This window comes from Carcharodon carcharias, chromosome 1 (genome assembly GCF_017639515.1).
Source record: "Carcharodon carcharias isolate sCarCar2 chromosome 1, sCarCar2.pri, whole genome shotgun sequence".
Lineage (NCBI taxonomy): Eukaryota > Metazoa > Chordata > Chondrichthyes > Lamniformes > Lamnidae > Carcharodon > Carcharodon carcharias.
The window spans coordinates 235,753,628-235,780,004 of record NC_054467.1 but is presented as its reverse complement, the minus strand read 5'-3'; the positions used below and the strand labels follow the sequence as shown (position 1 = coordinate 235,780,004).

The following is a 26,377-nucleotide window of genomic DNA, read 5'->3' as shown; positions in this document are numbered from 1 at the left end:
TTCAGTGGGTCCTGAAATAACTTTTTTTTGCAAAAATATACTTTATTCATAAAATATCTGAAAGAACATTACAAAACATTGAGGTAATTATCCATCCCCAATAGCCATTATTCAATCCTAGCTGACTCCTTTCAGATGAACACACTTTGTTCATTGCACTTCAAGTGGTTGAATATACCTGACTGCCCTTGAAACAATGGACACTATAGGTACACTGGGGCTGAATTGGGAATGCACCCAGTTTAGCTGAACACTTTCAGGGACTACATCTACCTCAGAAATTAATTTGACTCAATACCTAAATGAATGTATGAACATAGGAACAAGGGACAGAAGTAGGCCACTCAGCCCCTCGAGCCTGCTCCACCATTTAATAAGATCATGGCTGATCTGATAGTAACCTGAAATCTGCATCCCACCTACCCCGATAACCCCCTTGCTTACCAAAAATCTATCCACCTCCACCTTAATAATATTCAAAGATTCTGCTTCCACCGTCTTTTCACTCTTTTCAAGAGTTCCGAAGATTCAAGACTCTCTGAGTGAAAAAAATTCACCTCATCTCTGTTTTAAATGGGCAACCCCTTATTTTTAAACAGTGACTCCTAGTTCTAGATTCTTCCACAAGAGAAAACATTCTCTCCACATCCATCCTGTCAATATCCCTCAGAATCTTATATGTTTCAATCAAGTCGTCTCTTACTCTTCTAAACTCCAGCAGGTACAAGCCTAGTCTGTCCAATCTTTCCTCATAAGGCAACCCGCCCATTCCAGATATTAGCCTGGTAAACCTTCTCTGAACTGCTTCCAATGCATTTACATCTTTCTTTAAATAAGGTGACCAATACTGTACACAGTACTCCAGATGTGGTCTCACTAGTGCTCTGTATATCTGAAGCATTACCTCCCTACTTTTCCATTCAATTTTTCTCACAATAAATGATAACATTCTATTTGCTTTCCTAATTACTTGCTGTACCTGCAAACTAGCCTTTTGTGATTCATGCAGTAGGACACCCAGATCCTTCTGAATCTCAGAGCTCTGCAATCTCTCACCATTTAGATAATTAACTTCTCTTTTCTTCTTCCCACCAAAATGGACAATTTCACATTTTCCCACATTATACTCATTTCCCAGATCTTTGCCCATTCATTTAACCTATCTATCTTTTTGTAGCTTCATGTATACCGCATGATTCCTTCCCGATGTACACCATTGGGTTAACCATTGGACTAACTAACTCACAGGAGCTTTATTCCCATTTTCTCTCTAGAAGCTTCTTGGCTTTGAGTTTACTGTCTCAGTTGATGCTCTCATAATACGAATTGAACAACCGGCTAAATCCCGCTATGTTTATATTATTCATGCATATGGTTTGAAATATTTTACGCTAAAAGAACACAGTCCGGATGTCTGACTTTCCCCGTTCTGTTGTTTTCTGAGCTCCTATGCCCCAAACGTTTGTTCTTCTTTGAAACCTTCCAAAGTATTTATTCAGAGTCCTCAAAGGAGCATCGAAGATTCGAAATGTGAGTTCGGTCAGAATAACGCAATTTAAACAGGAAATGCTGGAAGTACTTAGCAGGTCAGGCAGCATGTAGAGAGATGTGGAGAAATGCTGCTTGACATGTTGAATATTGACAGCATTCTTTTCAGCTTACACTGCATGTTTCCAGCATCCACAGTATTTTTACCCTGGTGTTAGAATGAAGTATTGGGATTTACAGACGGCTAAGCCCCCAGATACATCCTCGCGATGATTATCGTAAACGTGTATCGGGACAACATTTTGTTATTTAGTCATTATGCTGCGAATATGATTATTTTAAAAAATATTTTATAATATTCATTCAGATATTTTACGAATAAAGTATATTTCAAAATGGCTATCACAAAAAGTGCAATCATATTCAAGTTTTTCACGTGCATCTTGAAGTCCTTGAACACAATCAATGAATATTAACTGTGAAGAGCTGCCTGTGAAAGGAATGTCAATGATGGGATCATACAATAACATTTATCTCTTTCATGTTCTGTAATGTTCATTAAAGTCAAATGTCGAACAATGAATGGCCTGTTGAAACACGGAACTGTTGAATGTGGAAGGCTAACGTTTTGCACCACTGGTCAGATTGTTGTCCTGAGAGTAGTTTTGGGGCACCGAAGCTGCTGTCCAGATTTTCGCTTGTCAGTGCTATTTGCATATAAACCCCTTATGTGTGAATGACGTGCCGCTGAGCAGGCAGCTGAGTGGTGCCGAGTGTCAGGGAGCCCCCGCGTTACAGAGGGGCGGCTAGTATCTCTCTTATAGCGGAACTTCCTCCTCTAGTCTTCAGTGAACAGCAGTTTGACCCTTGGGCAAAATGAAACTTCTTGGATATATTTATATTCTGAGCTCTTGGATAAAATGTAAGTGCATTTAGAGCTGACAAGTTGCATTGTATGAAACGGCTGGATTTTATATTGTTGTGGTATTATTGCTTGAGCGAGTTTTGAGCAGCTGTTGGACTGGATGAGTGCCAGGCTCGGCTGTCGAATCATAAAATCATACTGCAGAGGAGGCCATTCGGCCTATCGTACTAGTGCCTGCTCTTCGAAAGAAATACCCAATTAGTCCCATTCCCCTGCTCTCTCCCACTATTCGTGTAAATGTCTGCTTTTGAAGTATACATCCAATTCTCTTTTGAATGTTTCTAATTAATCTGTATTCGCTTATCCGGTGGAAGGAAAGACAGAAAGGGAGTAAAGGGATGTTAAAATGAGCTGATATTTTATGGAAAAAGAAACACATGTGCATTTATCTGACCAGGTGCCCACCCGGAGCCAGCCTTAGTCCAGACTCCAAGGGAAGTACTGGCGACCGAAGGCGATAAGATCGAACTCACCTGCAGTTTGAAAGGGGCATCACTCGAAGACGTATTCTGGTACAAATTCAACCACAGCTCCACAGGGCATTTTCTGAAGTCGGCCAATGTCCTGGATAAGCAGGTCAATGGAGTTGGAATGACTGATCGGTTCACTGTGAACAGAGACACCTTTCGACTACAGTTCAGGTTAACGATCAAGGACTTGACACTCTCCGACAAAGGCACCTACATCTGCCTCATCACCAAATCTCAAGCCGCGTACACGGGAGATGGAAGCGTGGTGACCGTAGGTAAGCAGATCTCGTATTTGGGCGATGTGAACTGCAACATTACCAAAAGGAGCATAATATTTTACATATATTGCAGATCAGGCAGCACCCGTGGAGAAATGCAGGATTAACCTGTCATCAGAACTTGAAAAAAAACATGTAAGGGCAGATTCAGCTTAGAGGCCACCAGACAGCGGCTCACTCGTGATTTCATATATCCCTGTTTTGGAAATGTTTGCTCTGGGGTAATTACCATTTGCAAAATTGTTAATTATTAATCATTTCCGAAGCTGCACTTTTCAGACTATACCGATTTCCCTTAACGATTTGTGATCCGCTTTTAGAAAGGTTGTCTTTGGTTCATATTGTTCTACTTACTGGCTGTGGATTCTTGGAGAAGTCAGAATTTGCTGCCGTTCTCAAATCTAACAAAATCAGAAATACCTGGAAAATCTCAGCAGTCCCGGCAGCATCTGCGGAAAAGATCACAGTTCAAACCTGCTGAGGTTTTCCAGGTATTTTTGTTTTTGTTTTGGATTTCCAGCATCCGCAGTTTTTTTGCTTTTATCTAACAAAGTCAGAATTTGATTTGTAATAAATCATTGGCACCATCAGGTCTGATTTAAATGATCCTCGTTTCTATTTGGCAGTTGTTCGCTTTTGATTGACAGAAGGCGCTCGGATATAGAACAACCTAGAAAGAAAGGCTCACAAAACGCTGTTTATTTCAGTTCCAGCGAGACAGCAAGTGACTTCGCCGCCTCCAACTGCAAAAGGCCGCACAATCTATCGCGACCAGTACCCGAACACTCGTCGCAAGAAGAAAGCGGATAGTAACGGTAAGATAAATTGCAAACCGCATTAAACTTATCTGAGAGGGACTGTCTCCCCATGAAATATTTCTGACTGATAAATAGGGTTGCTTTTCATTTAAATGCCAAAGGGTTATTAAACTGTCCGCACTGATCGCCTGGTTTAAAATGGTTCGATTCTGACACAACCTTGCCATATAGAGCAGATTTGTTTTTTCTGGAGCCGCTTGATCTGAATCTGCCTCTGCATTCACTTTTTTTTTCGGTCCTCTGACGAAAGGTCATCAACCAGGAATGTTTAAGATAAAAGCAAAATACTGCGGATGCTGGAACTCTGAGAACACAAACAGAAAACGCCGGAAAAACCAAGCAGGTCTGACGGCAACTGGGGAGAGAGGGAATCGCCTGGAGTGCTCAGCTCGGAGTTTTTCCAGCGTTTTGTGTTTTTAAGCCGAAACCTTAACTCTTTTTCCCGCCATGTCTGACTGGCTGACCGTTTCCAGCATTTACTGGTTTTTTTAAGTTATTTTGAGTGTTGTTGGAAACAGTCCGCTGGGTTTGTTTGGTAGTCAGCCCAGGTCAAGCGCTAGATTGAGCTGTTTTTCTGAGTTATTCCGTTTGTGTAAAATCCTCACACCCACCGATGAAGTGCTGGCAAAGTTTTCTCACTTTGATGTAGAGTTGAGTGAATCCTGAAGGGTTTGTATTAATGTATATAATATAATATATATTAAATGTGAAGCCTTTCTACATATTATAGACAACTATTAGGGAGTGTGACTAGCCTCTTAAACATAAGAAATAGGAGCAGGAGGAGGCCATTCAGCCCTTCGAGCCCGCTCCGCCATTCAATGAGATCATGGCTGATCATCTACTTCGACACCATTTTCTTGCACTATCCCCTATTCCTTGACACTTTTAATATATAGAAACTTATCGATCTCAATTTTGAACATGCTCAGTGACTGAGCCTCCACAGCCACCTGGGGTAGAGAATTCCAAAGGTTCACCACCCTCTGGGTGAAGAAATTGCTCCTCATCTCAGTCCTAAATGGCCTACCCCTTATTCTGAGACTGTGTCCCCTGGTTCTCGAACCCCCACCCTCCAGCCAAGGGAATCACCCTTCCCGCACCTATCCTGTCCAGCCCTGTAAGAATTTTTGTATGTTTGAATGAAATCACCTCCCATTCTTCTAAACTCCAGAGATTAAAGGCCCAGTCGGACAATCCCTCCATCCCAGGGATTGATTTAGTGAACCTTAGACATGGGCTCTGGAATTCCTTCTCTAAACCACTCTCTCCTCCTTTAAAGCAATCCTAAAAAAAACGTGGCCAAGCTTTTGGTCACCTGCGCTTATACCCCCTAATGTGACTGGGTGTCAGCTGTTGTTTAATAATGCTCCATTGAATCTCCTTGGGAGTTTGAGCACCTTAAAGGCGCTATATAAATGCAGGTTGTTGTTATTTATTCTCGTTGGACTTGACAGCAGTGCGATAAATGTAGTAAATTTTTAACATGCAAATACATTGGTTTTAAGTTATGGTGTGAGCGTTTTTAACCTGTTACCTCCGATCTTTAATGAATTCAGTAAATGGCCGCGGATTTGTCAGGAAGCTGATACAGGGCTTGTGGCAAATGCAAAGGATGCTCCCTTGTCCCTTTCCTTGAGACATTTGAGGCGGAGGATTTTTTTGCTAAGATGAATGAGACTCCCGGTGCTTTGTTCACAGGAAGCCCTCGTGATTTGCAGTATAAACCCGCCCTTCAATTTACAGATCAGCTTTCCCCCGCAGATGGAGACCATTCAGCCCATCGTGTTTGTGTTGCCTTTTGCTCAAGTAAAAAAAAAACGACGTCATTGATCCCCACGGCCTAGGGGGTCATCCTTTACACTAATGCTTAAGAGACCATCGCCCTCTTAAAAATTGCAGTGGGCGCTCTTTCAATGCTCTCGGACATGATTGATGAACTGCAGAAGTTCCCCTCAGGCTGTCCAATTTTACACGAAGTATCATTCGTTTTAAAATTCATCTTTATAAAACGAATCGTTACATTTCAAAATTCATTGGTATTTGGTGTATTGGCAGAATGAACAAGGACAAAGGCAACCATCCTGAACTCAAACAGAAAACGCAGGTCAGGGAGCATCTGTGAAGGCAGTGGGGTAGGGTTAACCATGTAGGAGTTATCTCCCTTGGTCAGAACCCAGTCTGAACTTGTTTTCATTTGATAGGAATAAAATAAAAACACAATTGTGAATTCCTGAATCCAAATCCACGTGCATGCATCTGGAGGGGGTGTGGGGGGTGGGGGGGTGGTAATCTATACAGTTTGCAGTGCAAATTGAAAACAGTGGCACAATATTTCTTTAGGTTCAAGATTTCTTCCGAAAATGTAAAGAAAAATTAAAAGCGAACCTGTTGGCTGAAAATAATCAACAAGAGACACAAAAAAAAACCACTCGGGGTGTGGAGGGGGGGGAATAAACCCACATCATCATCTGGCTCGCCATAGGCTGCAGAGTGAATTAAACACACACTAGGTTAGTGAGTGGATAGAACTCTCTCAGCAGCCCAGCTGCTGGCTATCTCCAAGATTTATGCGTTCGTTTTCAGATTTCAGTCAATAGTTTCATAAAATGCAGAAACCGTGTGTTGTAACTCTTTCTCTTAATGCAAGGTTACACCGAGTGGCAGAAAAGCTTCTTGGTACAAAGCAGGAACTCGCCAGACCAGATCAGCAGCCTTGGCTCGGTGAGGACATGCATCAGAGTATCTTGCGTTCAAGCCCTTCTGCAGAATCTGAGCATGTGGTCCAGTGCAGGAGTGCTGCAATGCTGGGGGTGCTGTCCTTTGGAGTGAGGCGTTCAGCTAATGTCCCCCTGCCCTATCAGGTGCACGTTACATATCCCAAGGCTCCATTAGAAGAGCGGGGGAGTTCTTCCCGGCGTCATAGACAATATTTATCCCTCAACCAACACCTATAACGAACAAAATGGTTATTTATTTCAAAGCTGTGTGTGGGATCTTGCTGCAGTGTCGCCACATTACAACAGTGCCCACGCTTTGAAAGTGCATAATTGGCTGTAAAATACTTTAGGATGTGCTGAAGTCGTGAAGGGGCCTTGTTACCAAAAGCTTTGTTTTTTTCCTTCTCTTTAACTTGCTTACATCTTGTCCCTGACAGTCAACAGGCCCATGTACATGACAGCTTCATCTGTCAACAGATAGACAGACCATCTAGAGCCATGGGACACGGGCTTAATCTGAAAGGGAAAGCGCAGGATCGAGTCTTGATCCAACCAATGGCGACAGCGCCAAATGATAGTGAGGCCACAGAGGAGATAATATGGAGAAGGAAAAATCAATGGAGAATTGAGTATGTATTTGAGGGGGCTAGTGACTGAGAGACATTAATGTTTGGGAATAGCCAGTCTCTCTCGTGCTGTATTTTCCTATGTTTAAAAAAAAACCATCTGGTTCATCAATGCCCTTTAGGGAAGGAAATCTGCTGCTCTTACCTGGTCTGGTCTACATGTAACTCCAGACTCGCAACAATGTGGTTGACTCTTAAAATGCCCTCTGAACATGGGCAATTAGGGATGGGCAATAAATGCTGGCCTAGCCAGCGATGCCCATATCCCATGAACGAATATTTTAAAAAGGATATATATCATACAAATTCCCAGGATCATTTTTAAAAATCATGAACGTAAAGACCTCAGTGTTGATGACAAAACCTTTAAGACATTTCAGTTCCAAGGAGTTGAGTTTTAAAATGTTCTATTCCAGTAGTGATAAAATTACAGCCAAGATTAGCTTTAACAAGAACCCCCCAAAAAGACAATCTGTATGTGGAATGAAACAGCGCTGGCCCACAGTCTAAAATTTGAATGGGATGGCTGGCTTTGATATCTGAAAGCAGTGGTGTAAAAGGTGACAGGATCGCGGCATCTGATCAGGTAATGCTGAGCTGTAGTTAGAATTCAGCACCTACAGGACTGGGAAAAGACCATTTTGATCCGGCCGCTCACCCCTGACGAAGTTCAAAGCCCTCTTATCCAAAAGCCATGGGATCACTTCTGTGTTGTGGGGAATGTTTTATTTGATTTGCCCAGTAACACGGCTTGCTTTGTCCTGTGCATAGGTATGACCATTACTTTGTGTTCCATGACCAAAGATTGCTGATGTGCAGTTGTGCTGTTCTTCCAGGGTATGTGTGCAGCTGGACTATCTGGGGCTCATTGATTGCCTGCAACCTCCTGTTGCTGATTTCCATCGTTTCTATTGTCATCCACCGTAGAAAGAAGAGTAAGAGTAAGTCCCGATGTTACTTTCCAAAGTATGTTAGTATCGGCATTGCTGAATTTCATGAATCATTGCAGTATTTATTTACTCGCCATTTCCCTGTTTCTCTTCGCTGTCCAGTTCCCCGGAGGCGATGTCCCCACCAGTTTCGGAAAAGGTAAAGACAACTTTTGCTTTCAGGGAGGTGTCCAGTGGGATGGGTGTGTAGCAGTGGTGATCTGACCAAATGTGGGGTCAACGTTGTGTCGCTTCAGTTGTGTTCATTAACAGAAGTCTGCCCTTTACCCTACGAACAATTGGAGAGAGTCTCCTCCCCTATTGTCCCTAACTTCTTAATGGACGCGAAAGGGAAGAGAAATTCCTGCTCATTGCTGTTTTAGATCCTACTATCGATATGAATTAGACATGCTGACAGCTTCTTTACATACGCAGCAATATTTTAACAGAATCGGGGTCGGTTTTTTGGTTGGCCAGTTGGGGTAGTAGGTCTGTCGGCCAATGGCACTAACTTCAGAAGTTTAACAAAGACATAGAAGGACGAAGATAAATCGAGCTCATAGGTTCAGTAGGACAAGATCCGCTCAACAACACTGTTTTGTGTTGACAAGCAAATTAATCCCAGGTCAAACTACACTGTGCCTCTGTTTAAGTTTGTCCAGGTCCTGTCTTAACTGAACACCAGCTCCGTCCTATTGCAAACCTATTACAACCAGTTACTTACTTTTGAAGTGCAGTCACTGTTATAGTGAGAGATGCGATCACCAATTTGCCGGAAAACACTAACGTGACAGATAATCTGGATGAGGGATAAATATTTCACCAGGACACTGGGGAGTCACTTCTGAGCTACAGAATTGTGTGAGTAAAGCCTTGCTCTCGGTCTTGAACGCTCGGGAGTTCTTGATGCTGGTGGTACTGAGAGAGTCCCCATTACTTTTTGGATCAGATCTTCAACCATGTTCAGGTGGGTCCTCCTGTCACAGATTTCAAAAAGAACAGAGACACCTTCACCCAACACCAAAAGGAAAGGCTTGATATTTATATAGCACCTTTCCTGACCATAGGACGTCCCAAACGCTTTTCAGCCAATCTAGTATCTTTTGAAGTATAGTCATTGTGGAGAGTCCGGGTTCACATCCTTACCTCCGGACTTGATGGCCATGGTGTGTTCATAATGTGGCCAAACTGGCTGATTATCAGCCGGTTAATCCGTCCCGTGTGCTTGATGGAAGGTGGCAAAGGGCAGGAGTTTCCTGGTCAGCCATACTGCAGTACTTTGCCAAGCATAATCATGGACCAACCCCATGGAAGTCCGTGGTCCCCAAAGGAGGAGGAATTATTGCTATAATGAAATGAGCCAGCTAATTTGCAAACAGCAGTGTCATTTGACCAGATCATAAAAAGTATATGTGGGAATGCATTAACTTAGTTTCTATTGATCGAATCTTGGTGTGTGCAAAATGCCTGCCAAATACCTCTACATATTAATGGTGACTAAGCTTCAAAATTAATTTATTGGATGTTAATTCCTGAAGATGTGACAAATATGCTGTACAAATGGAAGTGTTTCCATTTTTGTTTTTCTCTGACTCACCTTGTTTCCGTTGCCCCAGCCATCTCACATCCCCTTCTCTGCAGCTAACTTAGTGTTACTAATGTACCATATGAAGTTTGATAATTAGTTGTGAATGTTAGAATACAGTACAGTGTATTGACAAATGCCTTGGAACAGTTAATTACATTCACTGTCCATGTACAACAATGGTGCAATTTATCTTTGGTTCTTGTACTGTCTGGCCTTTAGGTTAGAATAGAAAAGTGAGAATGCATATGTCATTGCTCCAGAGCCTTGGTCAGACCTCATCTGGAGTACTGTGTTCAATTTTGGACACCAAACATGAGGAAGGATATAGCTTTGAAGGTAGTAAAACGTAGATGCCACAGTACATGAAGGATTGTTTTTATTTGTTCATGGGATGTGGGGGTCACTAACTAGACCAGCATTTATTGCCCATCCCTAATTGTCCTTGTTCAGAGGGCAGTTAGGAGTCAGCCACATTGCTGTGGGTCTGGAGTCACATGTAGGCCAGACCAGGTAAGGATGCCAGATTTCCTTCCCTAAAGGACATTAGAGAACCAGATGAGTTTTTACAACAATCGACAATGATTTCATGGTCACCATCAGATTTTTAATTCCATATTTTTATTGAATTCAAATTTCTCCATCTGCTGTTGTGGGATTCAAACCCAGGTCCCCAGAACATTACCCTGGGTCCCTGGAATACCAGTCCAGTGACAATAGCACCACACCACTGCCACCACCGCTGCCCCATAATTAAATTAAATTAGAAGGACAGGGTGCATAAAAGTGAATTGTATTTCCTTGAGTTTAGAAGATTGGGGGTGATTTAATGAGAAGTTTAAAATGATAAAGAGTTTGATAGAGGAGTTATAGAGAAACCTTTTCCTCTGTTGGGGGAAATCCAGATAAAGGAGGAACATAATAATAAAACTCAGGAGCAGTCATTAGGAGACCTCTAGCAATTTTTCACACAAATTACAATAGAAATACGAAACTCTCGAATGCTCTCACAAAGCTGTAGATGCAGGATCAACTGGGATCTTCAAGACTGAAATTAAGAGATACATATTACATTATTGTATCAAGGGAGAGCAAATAAATAGAGTTGAGGTGCAGATCAGCCATGATCTAATTAAAGGCGGAACAAACTCAAGGATCTGAATGACTTACTCCGGTTCTTATGTTTCTTCTGTAGAAATGCAGTATGAACAGGATGGTAACCATTCATAACTAAATAATATGGAATATATAATTATAGAGATGTCCTGAAGATTCGCTTGTTTTATCTTTAGGGATAGGGATCAACATTTCAGAACCTTTCCTCATGAGCGAACGTGAGTTTGGTGGAGTCAAAGATTCAACAAATAGTGCGTGATCATTGGGAGAAATGGGTTTGCTGAACTAAATGGCTGTTTCTCAGAATGGGCATAAATGTGGCATTTTCAAGTTGGCGGGCTGTGACTAGTGGAGTGCCGCAGGGATCAGAGCTGAGGTCTCGGCTATTTACAATGTGTATTAATAGCTTAGACAAAGAGATAGAGAGTAATGTACCTGAGTTTGCTGATGATACGAAACTATGTGGGAATGCAAGCTATGGGGAAGGCAGAGTGAGACTGCAAGAAGATATGTACAGGTTTAGTGAATGGGCAACAAGATGGCAGATGGGGTATCGTGTGGGAACGTGAGGTCATTTATTTTGGTTATTCAAAATAGAAAAGCAGAATTTTTTTAAAATGCTGTGAAATTTGTAAATGTTAATGCTCAGAGAGACGTGGATATGCTTGTACAACGAACACAGAAAGCTAGCATGCAGGCACAGCAAGCAATTGGGAAGGCAAATGGTATGTTGGCTTTTATTGCAAGGAGATTGGAGTATAGGAATAAAGAAGTCTTGTCATAATTGTACAGAGCTTCGGTGAGACCACACCTGGAATACTGGAATAGTGGAGGTGACAGGGTTTTTGGTAAGAGTCTCAGGAAAACCCATTGAATTAAATGCCAGTCAGCACCTAATTGTGCAGTAGCAGACCTTACCCCAGATCAAGGAAGACACACTCACCAAGAGCTGCTGGCCAATCAGAGCCGAGAGGTGGAGGTCATGAGGGGAGGGTGAGAAGGAACATTGGCAGCAAGGGAAGGCAGTGTGGCTCTCAGCGGAACCTCCCTTCCGAGTGCCTTTGAATGAGGAACCCCTCCTGGAAATCTGCAAGAAAACACGTCAGGGTTTACTTTTAAAGCTTCCTGCACAGCGAGAGGTCCTCCATGACTTAATCGAAACAGAGGTGTGGCATCCCCACCTGCCACTCTCCCACCTGATTAAATGCCCCCCACCCCCCACCACCAAACTCGCCACAGTGGAGGGAATTAAATTTCTCCCTCTGTGTGCTGTTTTGGTCTCCATATTTAAGGAAGGATATACTTGCATTAGAGGCAGAATATTTTTTTAAATGGCATGAAACTTGTAAATGTTAATGGTCAGAGAAAGTTGGGTGTGTTCATACAAGGAACGCAGATACAGCAAGCAATTAGGAAAGCATAGGATATTATTTTTATTAACTATTGTTTTCTGTCATTAAAAATGTAGAACTCCTCCCGCTGTAGGTTTAAACACTCCTACAATTTATAGGATTTTAAAACCTAACCTCACATTCCCTCCTAGCCTTTCACTTTGTTCTATTGGCTCTTCACCTTCACATGAATCAGATCATGGTAGATATATATATCAATTTTGTGGTGGCGTTTTCCATCATTAAGAGAATCCTAAGTTATGTTGTTATCACAGGAAACGTCATTAAATTCAATAAATTCTGCGCCAGTATCCAGTTTATCTAAAAAAAACATGCAACCTATTATTCAATCTTACAAATCAGGTTAACATTATCTCAACTCAATACATGTCAGAATAATTGCAAAAGCTTATCAAAGTATTTTACAATAAAATTGAGTGACAATCCATTGATGCTCTTTTACAATGTTTTCAGCTTATAAGTGCAGCTGCGCTTAAGACACTTGCTTTATTAAATTAAAGGTGGTCTTTTATACCAATTAAACCATCATATTAATTTATTATTAAAAGACAGGTAAAGTGCTTTGCAGTAACCTTGTAGAGCTGACAGGCTATTTCTTAATATTCATTATATTGATGATTCATTGTCCAAGCTTATCATCTTGTGAGCACTGAAACCCATCCATTCAAGGGATGCCTTTCTAATGGGAGGGACAGTGATATGCAAAAATTTCTTGAAATCACTCATAATCACCTTCCATTGCTTGGATTTTATTTTTAATGAGCATTAAGGAACAATAAGGTAGTGGAATTATAATTGTTAAGACCTCTGGGATACCAGCCTAAACATGAGGAGCAATAATTTATAGCTAATACTTTTACAATAATAATAATAATAATAATAATAATAATAATAATAATTGGTAGTTAAAAGTAATTGCTTCAGGAGCTAGTGTCAGCATGGGTCCCCTGGCTTTGATGACTTCTTTCTACTCAAAATTTCCTGTGTGATTCTGTTATGCTTTAGATACATTTCCACCCACTGTGAAAACTATTAAACCTGAGATCAGTATGTCAAAATATCTAAGACCAATACCTAATTCTTGATTCTTCCAATTTTCTGAGAATAATGAAAGCATTTTTAATTAATTTTTTAATCATAATGAAATGAGATACACATAACCATTATATATTCAAAGGTAACAATGGCACCTGAGTGACAAATTTAATTAAAGTGTTTTATATTTGATTGTATATTTAACTAACTACACTGTGATATAATAATAAAGCAGCTCTGAGATCGGACATAGAATACTAATCTCAAACTACATTTAAAACACAGAACAAATTTTTACTTAAAGTTCTAATGCTATATCCGTTCTTGTTTGTCCTTTTTATTTCCGCTCTGTTTTCCCGTTTCTCATTTCTACTTTTACCATTTTGCTTTTATTTTTACCATTACAAGAACCAGTCTGTTAAAACAGTTGTTCTTTGAGTAGCTGCAATTTTTTCCATTAACTAATTTTGCTGCAAAGGAGACAGTTATAAGATAGCAGCTTGCAAAAAATGCATAATTCAACAACAGAAAACGGAGCTGCTCTTAAAAGCATCTCTCACTTTTTTCTTTCTATCTACCTAATATATTAGGTCCCATTTTCTCACATTACAGTAACTTCAAAAGTGTAATTAATTGTATGGATCAACTTGAAATGTTCTGAAATGATAAGGTCTTCTATACATGAAACTATTATCTATAGTTTCCCATCTTTGAAAAAATTGGTTTCTGATTTGCTGATATCTGACTTGAAAGACTGATTATTGTATATTGCAAAATCACTTATTACATTGTCATGTTGGGATCAACTTTGACACAATTTTTCACATTAGATACATGAGTGGTCTCACTCGATGGGTTATCTCAACCATGGGACATGCATCTTGTACAGAATAACTCATCCATGGCACTGTAGGAGATCATTTGTTTTCAGCGGCTAAGGATTGTGTAGAGGTTTAAACAAAAACAGCCACCACCCCATCTGGTCCTCTACCATGTTTACATAAGTTAGTGTTATGAATGTTTTACAGGGGCAGGAACACATTCCAGGGTGATTTTTGTGTTGACTGCCCATTTTGATTATTGGACACACATTGAAATAAATCACACTTTTTGGTGAACTGTCAAACTTTGGCTGTGCATAACTTTCCTTAATTCAGTAAAATAGCTAGTTAGGATTGAGCACAATGATTTCAGGGTAATTATATTCAGCAACCACTGAATGTACTGAATGCAGCATTTTAATTGGATACCCACCTGATTTCTTGAGGTAATGGGGAGCTTATAAACATTGCCCTCTTGTGCCTGTGTTCCAAGTGTACATTAAGCTCTATGTAAAGTCCATTTTTTAACATTCGAGTATCAACCTTGTTTTGGTGATGAGAGATGTTGATTTTTGATGATGAAACAAGGTAATTTTAAAATAATTTTGGTTGTTATCTTTACTCATTTTAAAACATCCATTTGCAGTTGAGTGAAATCAGTTATAGTTAGTCCCACTTTCTCGAAATGACTCATTATCTTGATATGAAATTGAGAGAAAAACCTCAACGGTATTGAATAGTTTCCAGCATTTTATAAGACTTTGATTGCTCTCTTTAATGAATAAAGTAGTCAGTGTACCACCATTCCACAGAAAGAAAGCTTAGAAAGAGCGAAGGCCTGCTAAAAGGGCTTAGAAATTAGATCAAAATATCATTAAATATTTTACCAATCTCCTTCTCACTTAAACCTGAAAACACCCCTTCACTAGACCATTGAAGATATTTTTTCACTCAGGTTGTCAATTAAAATAAATGTTATCATGCTTTATAGTAAAGGAATCATAAGACCATAAGACATAGGAGCAGAAATTAGGCCATTCGGCCCATCGAGTCTGCTCCGCCATTCAATCATGGCTGATAAGTGTCTCAACCACATTCTCCTGCCTTCTCTCCATAACCTTTGATCTCCTTTCCAATCAAGAACCTATCTATCTCAGTCTTAAATACACTCAGTGACCTGATCTCCACAGCCTTCTGTGGTAATGAATTCCATAGATTCACCAATCTCTGGCTAAAGAAGTTTCTCCCCATCTCTGTTCTAAAAGGTCTTCCCTTTACTCTGAGGCTGTGCCCCCGGGTCCTAGTCTCTCCTACTAATGGAAACATCTTCCCCACATCCACTCTATCCAGGCCTTTCAGTATTCTGTAAGTTTCAATCAGATCCCCCCTCATCCTTCTAAACTCCATCAAGTATAGACCCAGAGTCCTCAAATGTTCCTCATATGTTAAGCCTTTTGTTCCTGGGATCATTCTCGTGAACCTCCTCTGGACCCTCTCCAGGGCCAGCACATCCTTTCTGAGATACGGGGTCCAAGATTGCTCACAATATTCTAAATGAGGTCTGACCAGAGCTTCATAAAGCCTCAGCAGCACATCCCTGCTTTTATATTCTAGTCCTCTCAAAATAAATGCCAACATTGCATTTGCCTTCCTAACTACCAACTCAACCTGCAAGTTTATCTTAAGAGAATCCTGGACTAGGACTCCCAAGTCCCTTTGCACTCCAGATTTCTGAATTCTCTCCCCATTTAGAAAATAGTCTATGCCCCTATTCTTCCTACCAAAGTGCATGACCTCACACTTCCCCACATTGTATTCCATCTGCCACTTCTTTGCCCATTCTCCTAACCTGTCCAAATCCTTCTGCAGCCTCCCCGCCTCAATACTACCTGTCCCTCCACCTATCTTTGTATCATCTGCAAACTTAGCCAGGATGCCCTCAGTTTCTTCATCTAGACCATTCATGTATAAAGTGAAAAGTTGTGGTCCCAACACTGACCCTTGCGGAACTCCATAGTCACCGGCCGCCATCCTGAGAAGGACCCCCTTATCCCCACTCTCTGCCTCCTGCCAGACAGCCAATCTTCTATCCATGCTAGTACCTTGCCTCTAACAACATGGGCTCTTATCTTACTGAGCAGCCTCCTGTGCGGCACCTTGTCAAAAAGGCCTTCCGGAAGTCCAAGTAGATAACATCCATTGGCTCTCCTTTGTCTAACCTACTTGTTACCTCCTCAAAGAATTCTAACAGATTTCTCAGGCATGACCTCCCCTTGATGAAACCATGCTGACTTTGCTCGATTTTACCATGCATTTCCAAGTATTCTGAAATCTCATCCTTAATAATGGACTCTAAAATCTTACCAACGACCAAGGTCAGGCTAATCAGCCTGTAATTTCCTGTCTTTTGCCTCACTCCCTTCTTAAACAGGGGGGTTACATTGGCGATTTTCCAGTCCTCTGGGACCCTCCTTCACTCCAGTGATTCCTGAAAGATCACCACTAACGCCTCCACTATCTCTTCAGCTATTTCCTTCAGAACTCTGGGGTGTAATCCATCTGGTCCAGGTGATTTATCCACCTTCAGACCTTTCAGTTTTCCTAGCACCTTCTCCTTGGTAATGGCCACCATACTCACCTCTGCCCCCCGAATCTCTTGAACTTTGGGGATGTCACTCATGTCTTCCACTGTGAAGACTGATGCAAAGTACCTATTCAGTTCCTCCGCCATTTCTTTGTTCCCCACTACTACTTCTCCAGCGTCATTTTCCAGCGGCTCAATGTCCACTTTTGGCTCTTACCCTTTACATATCTAAAGAAAAACTCTTGCAATCTTCTTTTATATTACTGGCTAGTTTACCCTCATATTTAATCTTCTCCCTCCTTATTTCTTTTTTAGTTTTCCTCTGTTGGTCTTTGTAGGCTTCCCAATCCCCTGGTTTCCCACTGCTCTTCACCGCATTGTATGTTTTCTCTTTGGCTTTTATGCTGTCCCTGACTTCCCTTGTCAGCCATGGTTGCCTCGTCCTCCCTTTAGTCTGCTTCTTCTTCCTAGGGATGAATTTTTGCTGTGTCTCCCAAATTACTCCCAGAAACTCCTGCCATTGCTGTTCCACTGTCTTTCCTGCTAGGCTCATCTCCCAGTCAATTCTGGCCAGCTCCTCCCTCATGCCTCTGTAGTTGCCTTTATTCAACTATAATACTGTTACATCTGATTCCAGCTTTTTCCTCTCAAATTGCAGAGAAAATTCTTTCATATTATGGTCACTTCCTCCTAAGGGTTCCTTCACCTTAAGCTCCCTTATCAAATCTGCCTCATTACACATCACTAAACCTAGAATTGCCTGTTCCCTAGTGGGCTCCACCACAAGCTGCTCCAAAAAGCCATCTCGTAGACATTCCACAAACTCCATTTCTCGGGATCTACTACCAACCTGATTTTCCCAGTCTACCTGCATATTGAAATCCCCCATGATCACTGTAACCTTGCCTTTCTTACACACCTTTTCTATCCCCTGGTGTATCTTGTGCCCCACATCCTGACTACTGTTCGGAGGCCTGTACATAACTCCCATTATGGTTTTTTTACCTTTGCGATTCCTCAACTCTACCCACACAGGTTCTACATCATCTGACCCTACGTCGTTTCTTGCTATCAATTTCATTTCATTTCCTCCTAACAAAGCAACCCCACCCCCTCTGTCAACCTGCCTATCTTTTCAATAGGATGTATATCCTTGGATATTTAGCTCCCAGTCCTGATCCCCTTGCAGCCATGTCTCTGTGATGCCCACCACATCATACCTGCCAATTTCAATCTGCGCTACAAGCTCACTTACCTTATTTCGTATACTGCGTGCATTCAGATACAACACTTTCAGTCCTGTATTTCCCGTCCCCTTTCTCATTGTCGTCCCTTTATTTGATATGCTTGAAGTTAGATTCCTAGCCCTTTCAATACACTCTGTCCTATTTTGTGTTCCGCAGAATTTAATACCCTCTCCTGTGCTCTCCTTTCTTTTCAGTTTTTTCATAATTTTCCATGAAGTTGAATGCATTCCCCCGTCCACACACGATAACCTGCTGCTTTGTTTCCCGTTAGTCATAATTCTTGGAGTTTTACCCTTCCCTTCCCCCCTGACTTTCTAGTTTAAAGTCCTGTTGACGACCCTATTTACCCTTTTCGCTAGAACATTGGTCCCAGATTGGTTCAGGTGGAGACCATCCATACAGATCCCTCCTGTTCCAATACTGATGCCAGTGCCCCACGAAATGGAACCCCTCATTGCTGCACCACTCCTTTAGCCACGTGTTTACTTCTCTTATTCTTGCGTCCCTATGCCAATTTGCACATGGCTCGGGTAGTAACCTGGAGATTATAACCCTTGAGGACTTGTTCTTTAATTTAGTTCCTAGTTCCTGATAATCCCCAAACAGGTCCATTTATCATTTATGTAAAGTGCTTTTACTGATTAACTTGTTGATTCCATTGTCATGTGCATAAATATTTGAAACATTAAGTACCCTTTAAAATGAAAAATATTTTGACTAATACTAAGAACTGGAAAACATTACTTTTGAGAATTCTTCACTGCATCAAAAAGAAGTAAGTGCAATAGAGACATAATTATTCAGACTGAAACCGATAAGCCTGCAGTTACAACCCACAGGCTCTACTCATTGAATTCGCTGTTTCCAAACTCTCAGTGTGGATAGTGGAAATTATATTTTTCTCAGTTCTACACAGAGGATTACCACGGCTATATTTTTGGTTTATAAAGGCAGATAATTGGTGCAGTAAAGGAAAGAATTGACATTTATATACTGTTCAACCATGTTCTCAGGACATTCCAAATCCCTTTGCAATCACCAAGTTTGTTGTGAAATCATACTTTATAAAAAATGACTTCATGAATTTACTAGCTGGAAACCACTAATTGAATTTTTAAAAAGATAAAAGCCACATTCCAATGACTTGAAATCACAGTCAAAAATAGCTGTTCATTTGTATCACTGTACCTTCTACATTACAAAGCCATTGAAATAGAGACAATTTTTCTGATTGTGTCTTTTATGATCACAACATACAAACAGTTATTGGCAAGCACATCCTTTAAAAAATCCTGTTGCAGCCTGTTGTGAGTGGTGGCCGAGTGGGTACTATTGATAGAGTTGATCAGCAGACGCTTCTTAGGTGGGAACCTTAAGTTTATTTACAAAGGTACTCAGTAGCAACTACATGTGTGCTTTCACTTCAAACCCTATCTCTACACTACTGACTGCTAACTACTGAGGTAGCCCATGCTACTCTCCTATTGGGTACTAAAGATTATGTGATCTCCCTTAACAAGCATTATTCTGAAAGGTATATTACACACTAAATAAAACCATAATTACCACACAGCCAAACAAGGAGGAGGAAAAGAAGGGAGCCTGGGATGGGATTCAAAACCCACCACAGCAGCTGATGGAACTTAAATTCAATTAACAAATCTGGAATATAAAACTAGTCTCAGCAATGATGACTATGACAGCTATCATTGATTGTTATTTTTAAAAAGAACATCTGGTTCCCTTTAGGGAAGGAAATCTGCTGTCCCTACCCAATCTGGCCCACACGTGACTCCAGAACTACAGCAATGTGGTTGATTTTTAACTGCTCTCTAAAATAGCCGAGCAAGCCATTTCATCCAAGGGCAATTGGCAATTAGGGATGGGCAACAAATCCTGGCCTTGCACTGCCCACACCTCATGGAAGAATTAAGAAATGAAACACTTCCAAAAATTAAAAAGGTTGTCAAATTTCACTCATGGGGAAGAAGATTGTTCAGAAGGTGCATCTACTTTTTGCTCTTCTTTGAATTATCTTGCCTAATTTTTCTTTTCTTTCATGTATATCCACACCATTACTAAGACAGCCTATTTGCACTTCTGTACCATCGCCTGACCCCACCCTGCCACACCTCATCTGCTCCACACCCCTTTGAAATATCTGCCCTCCTCTAATTCCTCTTTTGCATCCCCAATTTTAATTGCCCCGCCATTGGCGGCCGTGCCTTCAGTTGCCTATATCCCAAACTCTGGAATACCCTCCCTTTACCTCTCTATCTCGCTTTCCTCCTTTAAAACATTCCAAACAACCTGCCTATCTGACCTAATATCCCCTTGTGTGGCTCGGTGTAATACTTTGTTTATAAAACTCCTGTGAAGCCCCTTGGGACATATCATTACGTTAAAGGCACGATATAAATATAAGTTGTTGTTGTTAGTGAAGCATGGTTTACTATTCCATATTTTGTGTTTACATTTATTCCAGGTAATTAACACATCAAAAACATCACAAGACCGACATGCGGAGAAAGGACTGGAATGTTATCGCAAACGTTTTTGTGCTTTTGAAAGTTGCAGTCAGAACTTTATACTATTGAACTCAGTCTCATCTACCTTTTGCCCTGTTATATTGTTACCATTCTGTTTCTTTTGGTTTTGAAAACTGGGATGAAAGAGTATACACATCTGTGAGTAACTCCTAGCAGGTTTAAAGGCATTCGGGGCTTCAATCTTTGCTTTTCCTTCGAGATTACATGGTCCCAGGAGTGAGTGGGATATGGCGGGGTGGGAGGGGAGGGGGTTACGAAGAGTTGTTTAACCATGATGGTTTGGACATCATGGTGAGTGGGGCAGGCTTGATGCACCAGCTGGACTTTTCCTGCCTGTGATCATTTCAAAACACTCTTCAGGTAAATGTTACAATGATGGATGTAAAACATTGTCTCCCTTGTGTTTACTATGTAATATTGGCTTCGCTTATTCTGTTGTTTGCAGTTTGTATCATACAGAAAGTGTAAAATGTTTACTTTGCAGCTGAAAAAGCAGTGATTTTGTGTGTTTTTAAAATAATAATAATTGAAATGAAAAGAACTATTTCTTGTATTTTATTTTAAAAAAACATATTTCATTTCCAGTCAGTTGCTTGGTTGAAAAACTAACCTCTGTTGATCGCAGGATAAGATATCGATCTTCATTTCTTTGAGCAGCTGTAATGTTGAATAGAGTCTCACTGCATGCACTGAGTATAATCTAACATTACAGAGTTGAAACTAGTGCAGAACAGCCATTCCACTCAAACTGTGTGCCCAATCACATGGACGCAACACTGGCCCCAAATTGATTATTTGTGGTGAATTAAAATGAAATAGGTATTGCGCTGTTAATGGGCATCTCCCCCAATGGGAGCATCTATATCGGTGTCCATTTAAAGGCATCCTGCAACTCTAAAAGGGATAGTGCATTTTGGCTGCAGAGAACTATAACCAATGATTGTAGACAATGGCAGGCACAGCAGAAACAGCAAGGCCCGCCTCCTCCATTTTTCTGAGGTATAACATAGCATTACATAGAATATATGGCACAGTAATAGGCAATTCAGTCTAACCAGTCCATACTGGTGTTTATGCTCCACTAGGGCCTCCTCCTATCTTTCTCATTTAAATCTATCATCCTAACCATCCCTTCTTCTTCAAATGCTTGTCTAGTTTCCCCTTAAATGTGTCAATACTATTCGCTTCAACTACTCTCTGTGGTAGCGAGTTCCACATTCTTAATTCTTCTGAATTCCCTCTTGGATGTCTTGGTAACTATCTTATATTGGTGGCGTCTAATTATGCTCCTCCCCACATTCTCTCTGAATCCACTCTATCAAACCCTTTCATAATTTTAAAGACATCTCTTTGGTCACCTCTTTTTCAACAGGAACGAGACCCAGCATGTCAATCCTTTCCTGATACATATACCCATGCATTTCTCGTATCATCCTCCTCAATCTTCTCTGCATTCTCTCCGCTACCTCTATATTCTTTTTATAATATGGCAACCAGAATTGCACACAGTGCACTATCTGGGCTAACCAAGGTTCGATACAGGTTTAGCATACTGATCCTACTTTTCAATTCTATCCCTCTGTAAATAAAGTCTAGTGCTTGGTTTGTTTTTTATGGCCTTGCTAACTTGTGGTGCAACTTTATAGTGATTGGTGTAATTATACTCTAACTGGGATCTTTGTTCCTCCACCCCACCTAGACTTGCACATTCCAAGTAATAAGTGACCTCCCTATTATTCCTACCAAAATGTACCCCTTTGAATTTTTCTGTGTTGAACTTGATGGAGGAGGTTAACAAGAAGAGGAATATTTATCCTCCAGGTGGCAGGAAGATATAAAGGCAAACTGCCAGGCATAAGTGGACAGAGAGGGTCATTGTCAGAAGCATCACAACCCTCCAGGGTATGACTACAAGGTAGTAGAAAGTTCAATAACCTCACCAAGATAACTCAGGTAAGCTTCCTAACTTGTATCTCTGATGGCTCTACTTAACCTGTTGCCTTAGCACTCACCGCCCTTCCCTCCCTCAATTTTCAGTACACTCCTTTAATCACTGCAGCACGATTCATCGCCTAAAACCATTATGACCTCTCCAGTCTGGAAATTCAAAGTCTGGAAACACCAGTTGTCCAGAAAATCTTTGAGCTTCATTTTAGTACAGTACTTTGGGAGCAGAACAGATATAGTGTTTGGATAAGTAAAACAATTCTTATTACTGCTTTATAATGTTTTATCACTGTTTTATGCTTCAGGTAAATATCTATATCGATGGTGTTTTCTGGTTCACACATTTGTGGTTAGGCATTCTGATGACATTCTATAATCCAGAAAATTCTGAAATCTAGAAATTACTTGCTCCCAAGCATTCCGGACCAGAGAGGTTATAGTGTACCACATCCTGCATCTGTTACTCTCTTCACCATTACATCCTTCACCTCCTCAGACCTCTGCCATATTTCATATATCAGTGACAACAGTCTACCCTGACATGTGTGTCCTCAAAACTTCTCGCTGCTCTAACACTGACACACTCTCATCTTTTTCACAGGGCAAGGTCGTGTTCCCTATTGGATTTCTTGGTGAATTCCCTATTGGCAATAACAGGGAGCAGGCAGACTCAGGAGGAGGTCCAGGGTTCATCCATGTGCTGTCCTTACCTCTGAAGAGCAGGCTATGGATATAGACAGAGAACGTTTGAGGATTATGGCATCTAATAAGTCTGGAGGGCAGATCCAGCATGGATTAGAGCCATCTTCTCATTCCGATCTCTTAAATCTCACTCATACAAAAGCTCCATGACAGGTTGCAGCTGCTTTCGGAAGCCACTTGCCTGCCTATGCTTCCCAATAGCAACAAATGCAAATACATCTCTCTGCATTCGATTTCATGTCTACAAGCTTGACACAGGCCTAAGAAAAGAAGAAGAAACAGAAAGGGGGAGGTCACTCAAGATTACCTTTGCACAAACCAGCTCAGAGACTGTTCAGAGTGTCCATCTACATATGGAGATGAACTCAGCACCAGTGTGAAGAGGCAAGGGCAGTGGCATTGGATGACTGAGGAAGCAGTTCACCAGAGACAGAGCTCGCATCCTATCTCTGCTGCAGAGGACACACATTACATACACAAGATCGGCAGGGAAGTTCTAATTGCACTGGGATGCATGTTAGTGAACTGCTGCACAATATCTGAGAGCATGGAGGAATCCAGCTCATGGTATCAGAACCGTGCAATCGAACAGAGTGAGTTGTCAGCTCTATGAGCATTGTTAGGGGACCCACAATGATGAAACCCCCTCAGTGTTGACAGATCTGACTGTTTCAAGAGAAATCCTGGCCACTGTCATCTTGGCTCTGGGTACAGCATATTGTCTGGCTTACAAAACATAAAGGAGAGTGTGAGTAGGGTCTTCAAGAGCCTTCCAGAGCACCTGAACTCTATTCTCGAAAAAAGAGTATCGGAGAGGCACACATGATTTTTTCCTTGGGGTGACAGCACACCCTCTATGCACCAGTTCCTCAAACGTATACATGTTGGTGCCAGTCACCCAGCTGTACCAGACTGATCAGTCAGAATTCAAGTTTCACTGATTTGTAACCAGGCCCCCAACAGCCAGAAGATCACCCACCTAGAACACTTGGAGTGCCCACGGCAGAAATTCAGCAGCCTCTCAACTTGCAACCCAATGGGGAACCATCTTGTAGGAGCACTAGAATAGATAACCAAACACAAAAAGATGGGAACCAGCGGTGTGCACCAGAGTAATTTGTAAAATTATAACAGTCATGGAACAATTTGTGAAACCAAGAATGGAGTCTTCTGTAGTAGAGAGGTAAAATGTTTGATTTTGGTCTTTGTAATCTTAGCAATGAAGTTTACAGTTTGAGGGCATTGATATGATGGGTGTCAGAACTAGGTCAGGTAAAAAAGGAGTTGTTCACTTCGTAAATGTTTACAGCCCTGGTGACCGTCCCTGCCACTGACAGAGCTACTGAACTCCAATTTAAGCTCCAACAGCTAGTGCCAGCATGATGGCTAATTTCTTAATACCCACATGCTTCCTGCCCCCTCGCCTCCATTTCCCTCTTCTTGCAACCTGTACAATTCAGTACTGCCTTCCCTGCTGTGTTAACTTTCAGACTGTAATCCTGGAAGCTCTAGTCTCATTTTATTAGCTCAAGCCAAATAAAACATAGGGCAGAATTTTGCCGTTGGTGTGCAGGATCAGTGGGAGCAGGTGGAGGCAGTCAGGAAGCTGACCGCCGACTGCAATCAGCACTGCACCGTGATTTCACACTGGCGGGCCAATTAAGGCCCACCCAGCATGAAACAAGAGCGGCAATGCTGAGCGCTGCCTGTGCGGGGGTGGGGGGGGTGGGGGGAGAAGGGCGAGCAGGCTGAGTGCGAACTTCATGCATGCACGCGATTGAGCACTGCATAATCTCCCTGAGGCACAGAGCTGCTTCAGGGAGATGGAGAGATATCAAAGAAAATTAATGAACATAAAAATGTAAAAAAACTCTCCTCGTGTGACTCTGTCACATGAGCAGGGACAAGTTTTTAATCTAAAAATAAAGTTTTTGTATTATATTTATTTGCTTTTGGAAACCTCATCCCGCCCATGGATGAGGTTTCCAAAAAGTGCAAAGGCCACTTGGCCTTTTCATCTGCCTGCCAACTGAATGGTTGAGCGGGCAGTGAAAAATTTACAGTAATTGATAACTTAAGGGCCTTAACAGGCCTTTTAGCTGGCAGCGTGCCCGTGAACCCAACTATCGCGCAACTGCACATTGACGTCAGCCAACATCAACGCGCATCATTACACGCTCGAGCAGGTCAGGCACAGGCCTGCCCGTCAAGGTGAAAATTCTGCCCATAATCAAGCCACAATATTGCATGGATAAAGAAACTCTGAGATCAAATATAGACTACAATATTAACCTCGAAACACAAAAAGAAACATAACATTTTTTACTTAAAATTCTGTTTTAGTACTATTTCTGTTCCTGTTTTCTCTTTTTATCCCATTCTGTTTTTCCCCATTCTCTTTTCTATTATTACTACCTTGCTCTTATTTTTACTTTCTATCTACTCAATGTTTTTTGTCCCATTTTCTCACATACAAACATAGAAAATAGGAGCAGGAGTAGGTCATTCAGCCCTGTGAGCCTACTCTGCTATTCAATATGATCATGGTTGACCCTCTATCTCAGCGCTGTACTTCTGCACACTCCCCATACCCCTTGATGCCTTTAGAGTCTAGAAATCTATCTATTTCCTTCTTAAATATATGCTGTGACTTGGCCTCCAAAACCTTCTGTGGTAGAGAATTCTATAGGTTCACCACCCTCTGAGTGAAAAGGTTTCTCCTCATCTCAGTCCTAAATGGTCTACCCCATATCCTGAGACTGTAACCCCTTATTCTAGACCCCCCTCCAGCCAGAGGATATATCATCCCTGCATCCAGTCTGTCCATCCCTGTCAGAATTTTATACATTTTAATGAGATCCCTTCTCATTCTTCTAAACTCAAGCGAATGCAGGTCTAGTCAGCCCAATCTCTCCTCATACGACAATCCTGCTACCCCAGGAATCAGTCTGATGAACCTTTGCTACACTCCCTCTATGGCAAGTATATCCTTTCTTAGGTAAAGAGACCAAAACTGCACACAATACTCCAGGTGTGGTATCACCAAGGCCTGTACAGCTGCAGTAAGACATCCTTGCACCTGTATTCAAGTCCTCTCGCAATGAAGGCTAACATATAATTTACCT

General features: G+C 41.5%; 1 protein-coding gene across 2 annotated transcripts; it reads left to right on the top strand.

The window, feature by feature from the left end:
- The first annotated feature begins 2,337 nt into the window (after nt 1–2,337).
- On the top strand, nt 2,338–22,505 carry LOC121284201. 2 transcript variants are annotated; one of them, XM_041199460.1, is made up of 6 exons: nt 2,338–2,410; nt 2,811–3,158; nt 3,869–3,976; nt 8,162–8,266; nt 8,378–8,414; nt 22,425–22,505. In XM_041199460.1, the coding sequence occupies exons 1-6, from the start codon at nt 2,365–2,367 to the stop codon at nt 22,459–22,461; spliced, it is 681 nt and encodes a 226-aa protein (XP_041055394.1). In that variant the 5' UTR covers nt 2,338–2,364; the 3' UTR covers nt 22,462–22,505. The 2 variants fall into 2 exon arrangements, with proteins under 2 accessions (XP_041055394.1, XP_041055403.1); XM_041199469.1 differs by lacking the exon at nt 22,425–22,505 and adding an exon at nt 20,540–20,823.
- Nucleotides 22,506–26,377: the final 3,872 nt, after the last annotated feature.

What these genes read in the sequence shown, in the direction of transcription:
- LOC121284201 (XM_041199460.1), top strand. Translation starts at nt 2,365, where the DNA reads ATGAAACTTCTTGGATATATTTATATTCTGAGCTCTTGGATAAAAT. An exon ending in TGGAAGCGTGGTGACCGTAG is followed by an intron (nt 3,159 to 3,868) that starts GTAAGCAGATCT and finishes TGTTTATTTCAG; the next exon opens with TTCCAGCGAGACAGCAAGTG. An exon ending in GAAGAAAGCGGATAGTAACG is followed by an intron (nt 3,977 to 8,161) that starts GTAAGATAAATT and finishes CTGTTCTTCCAG; the next exon opens with GGTATGTGTGCAGCTGGACT.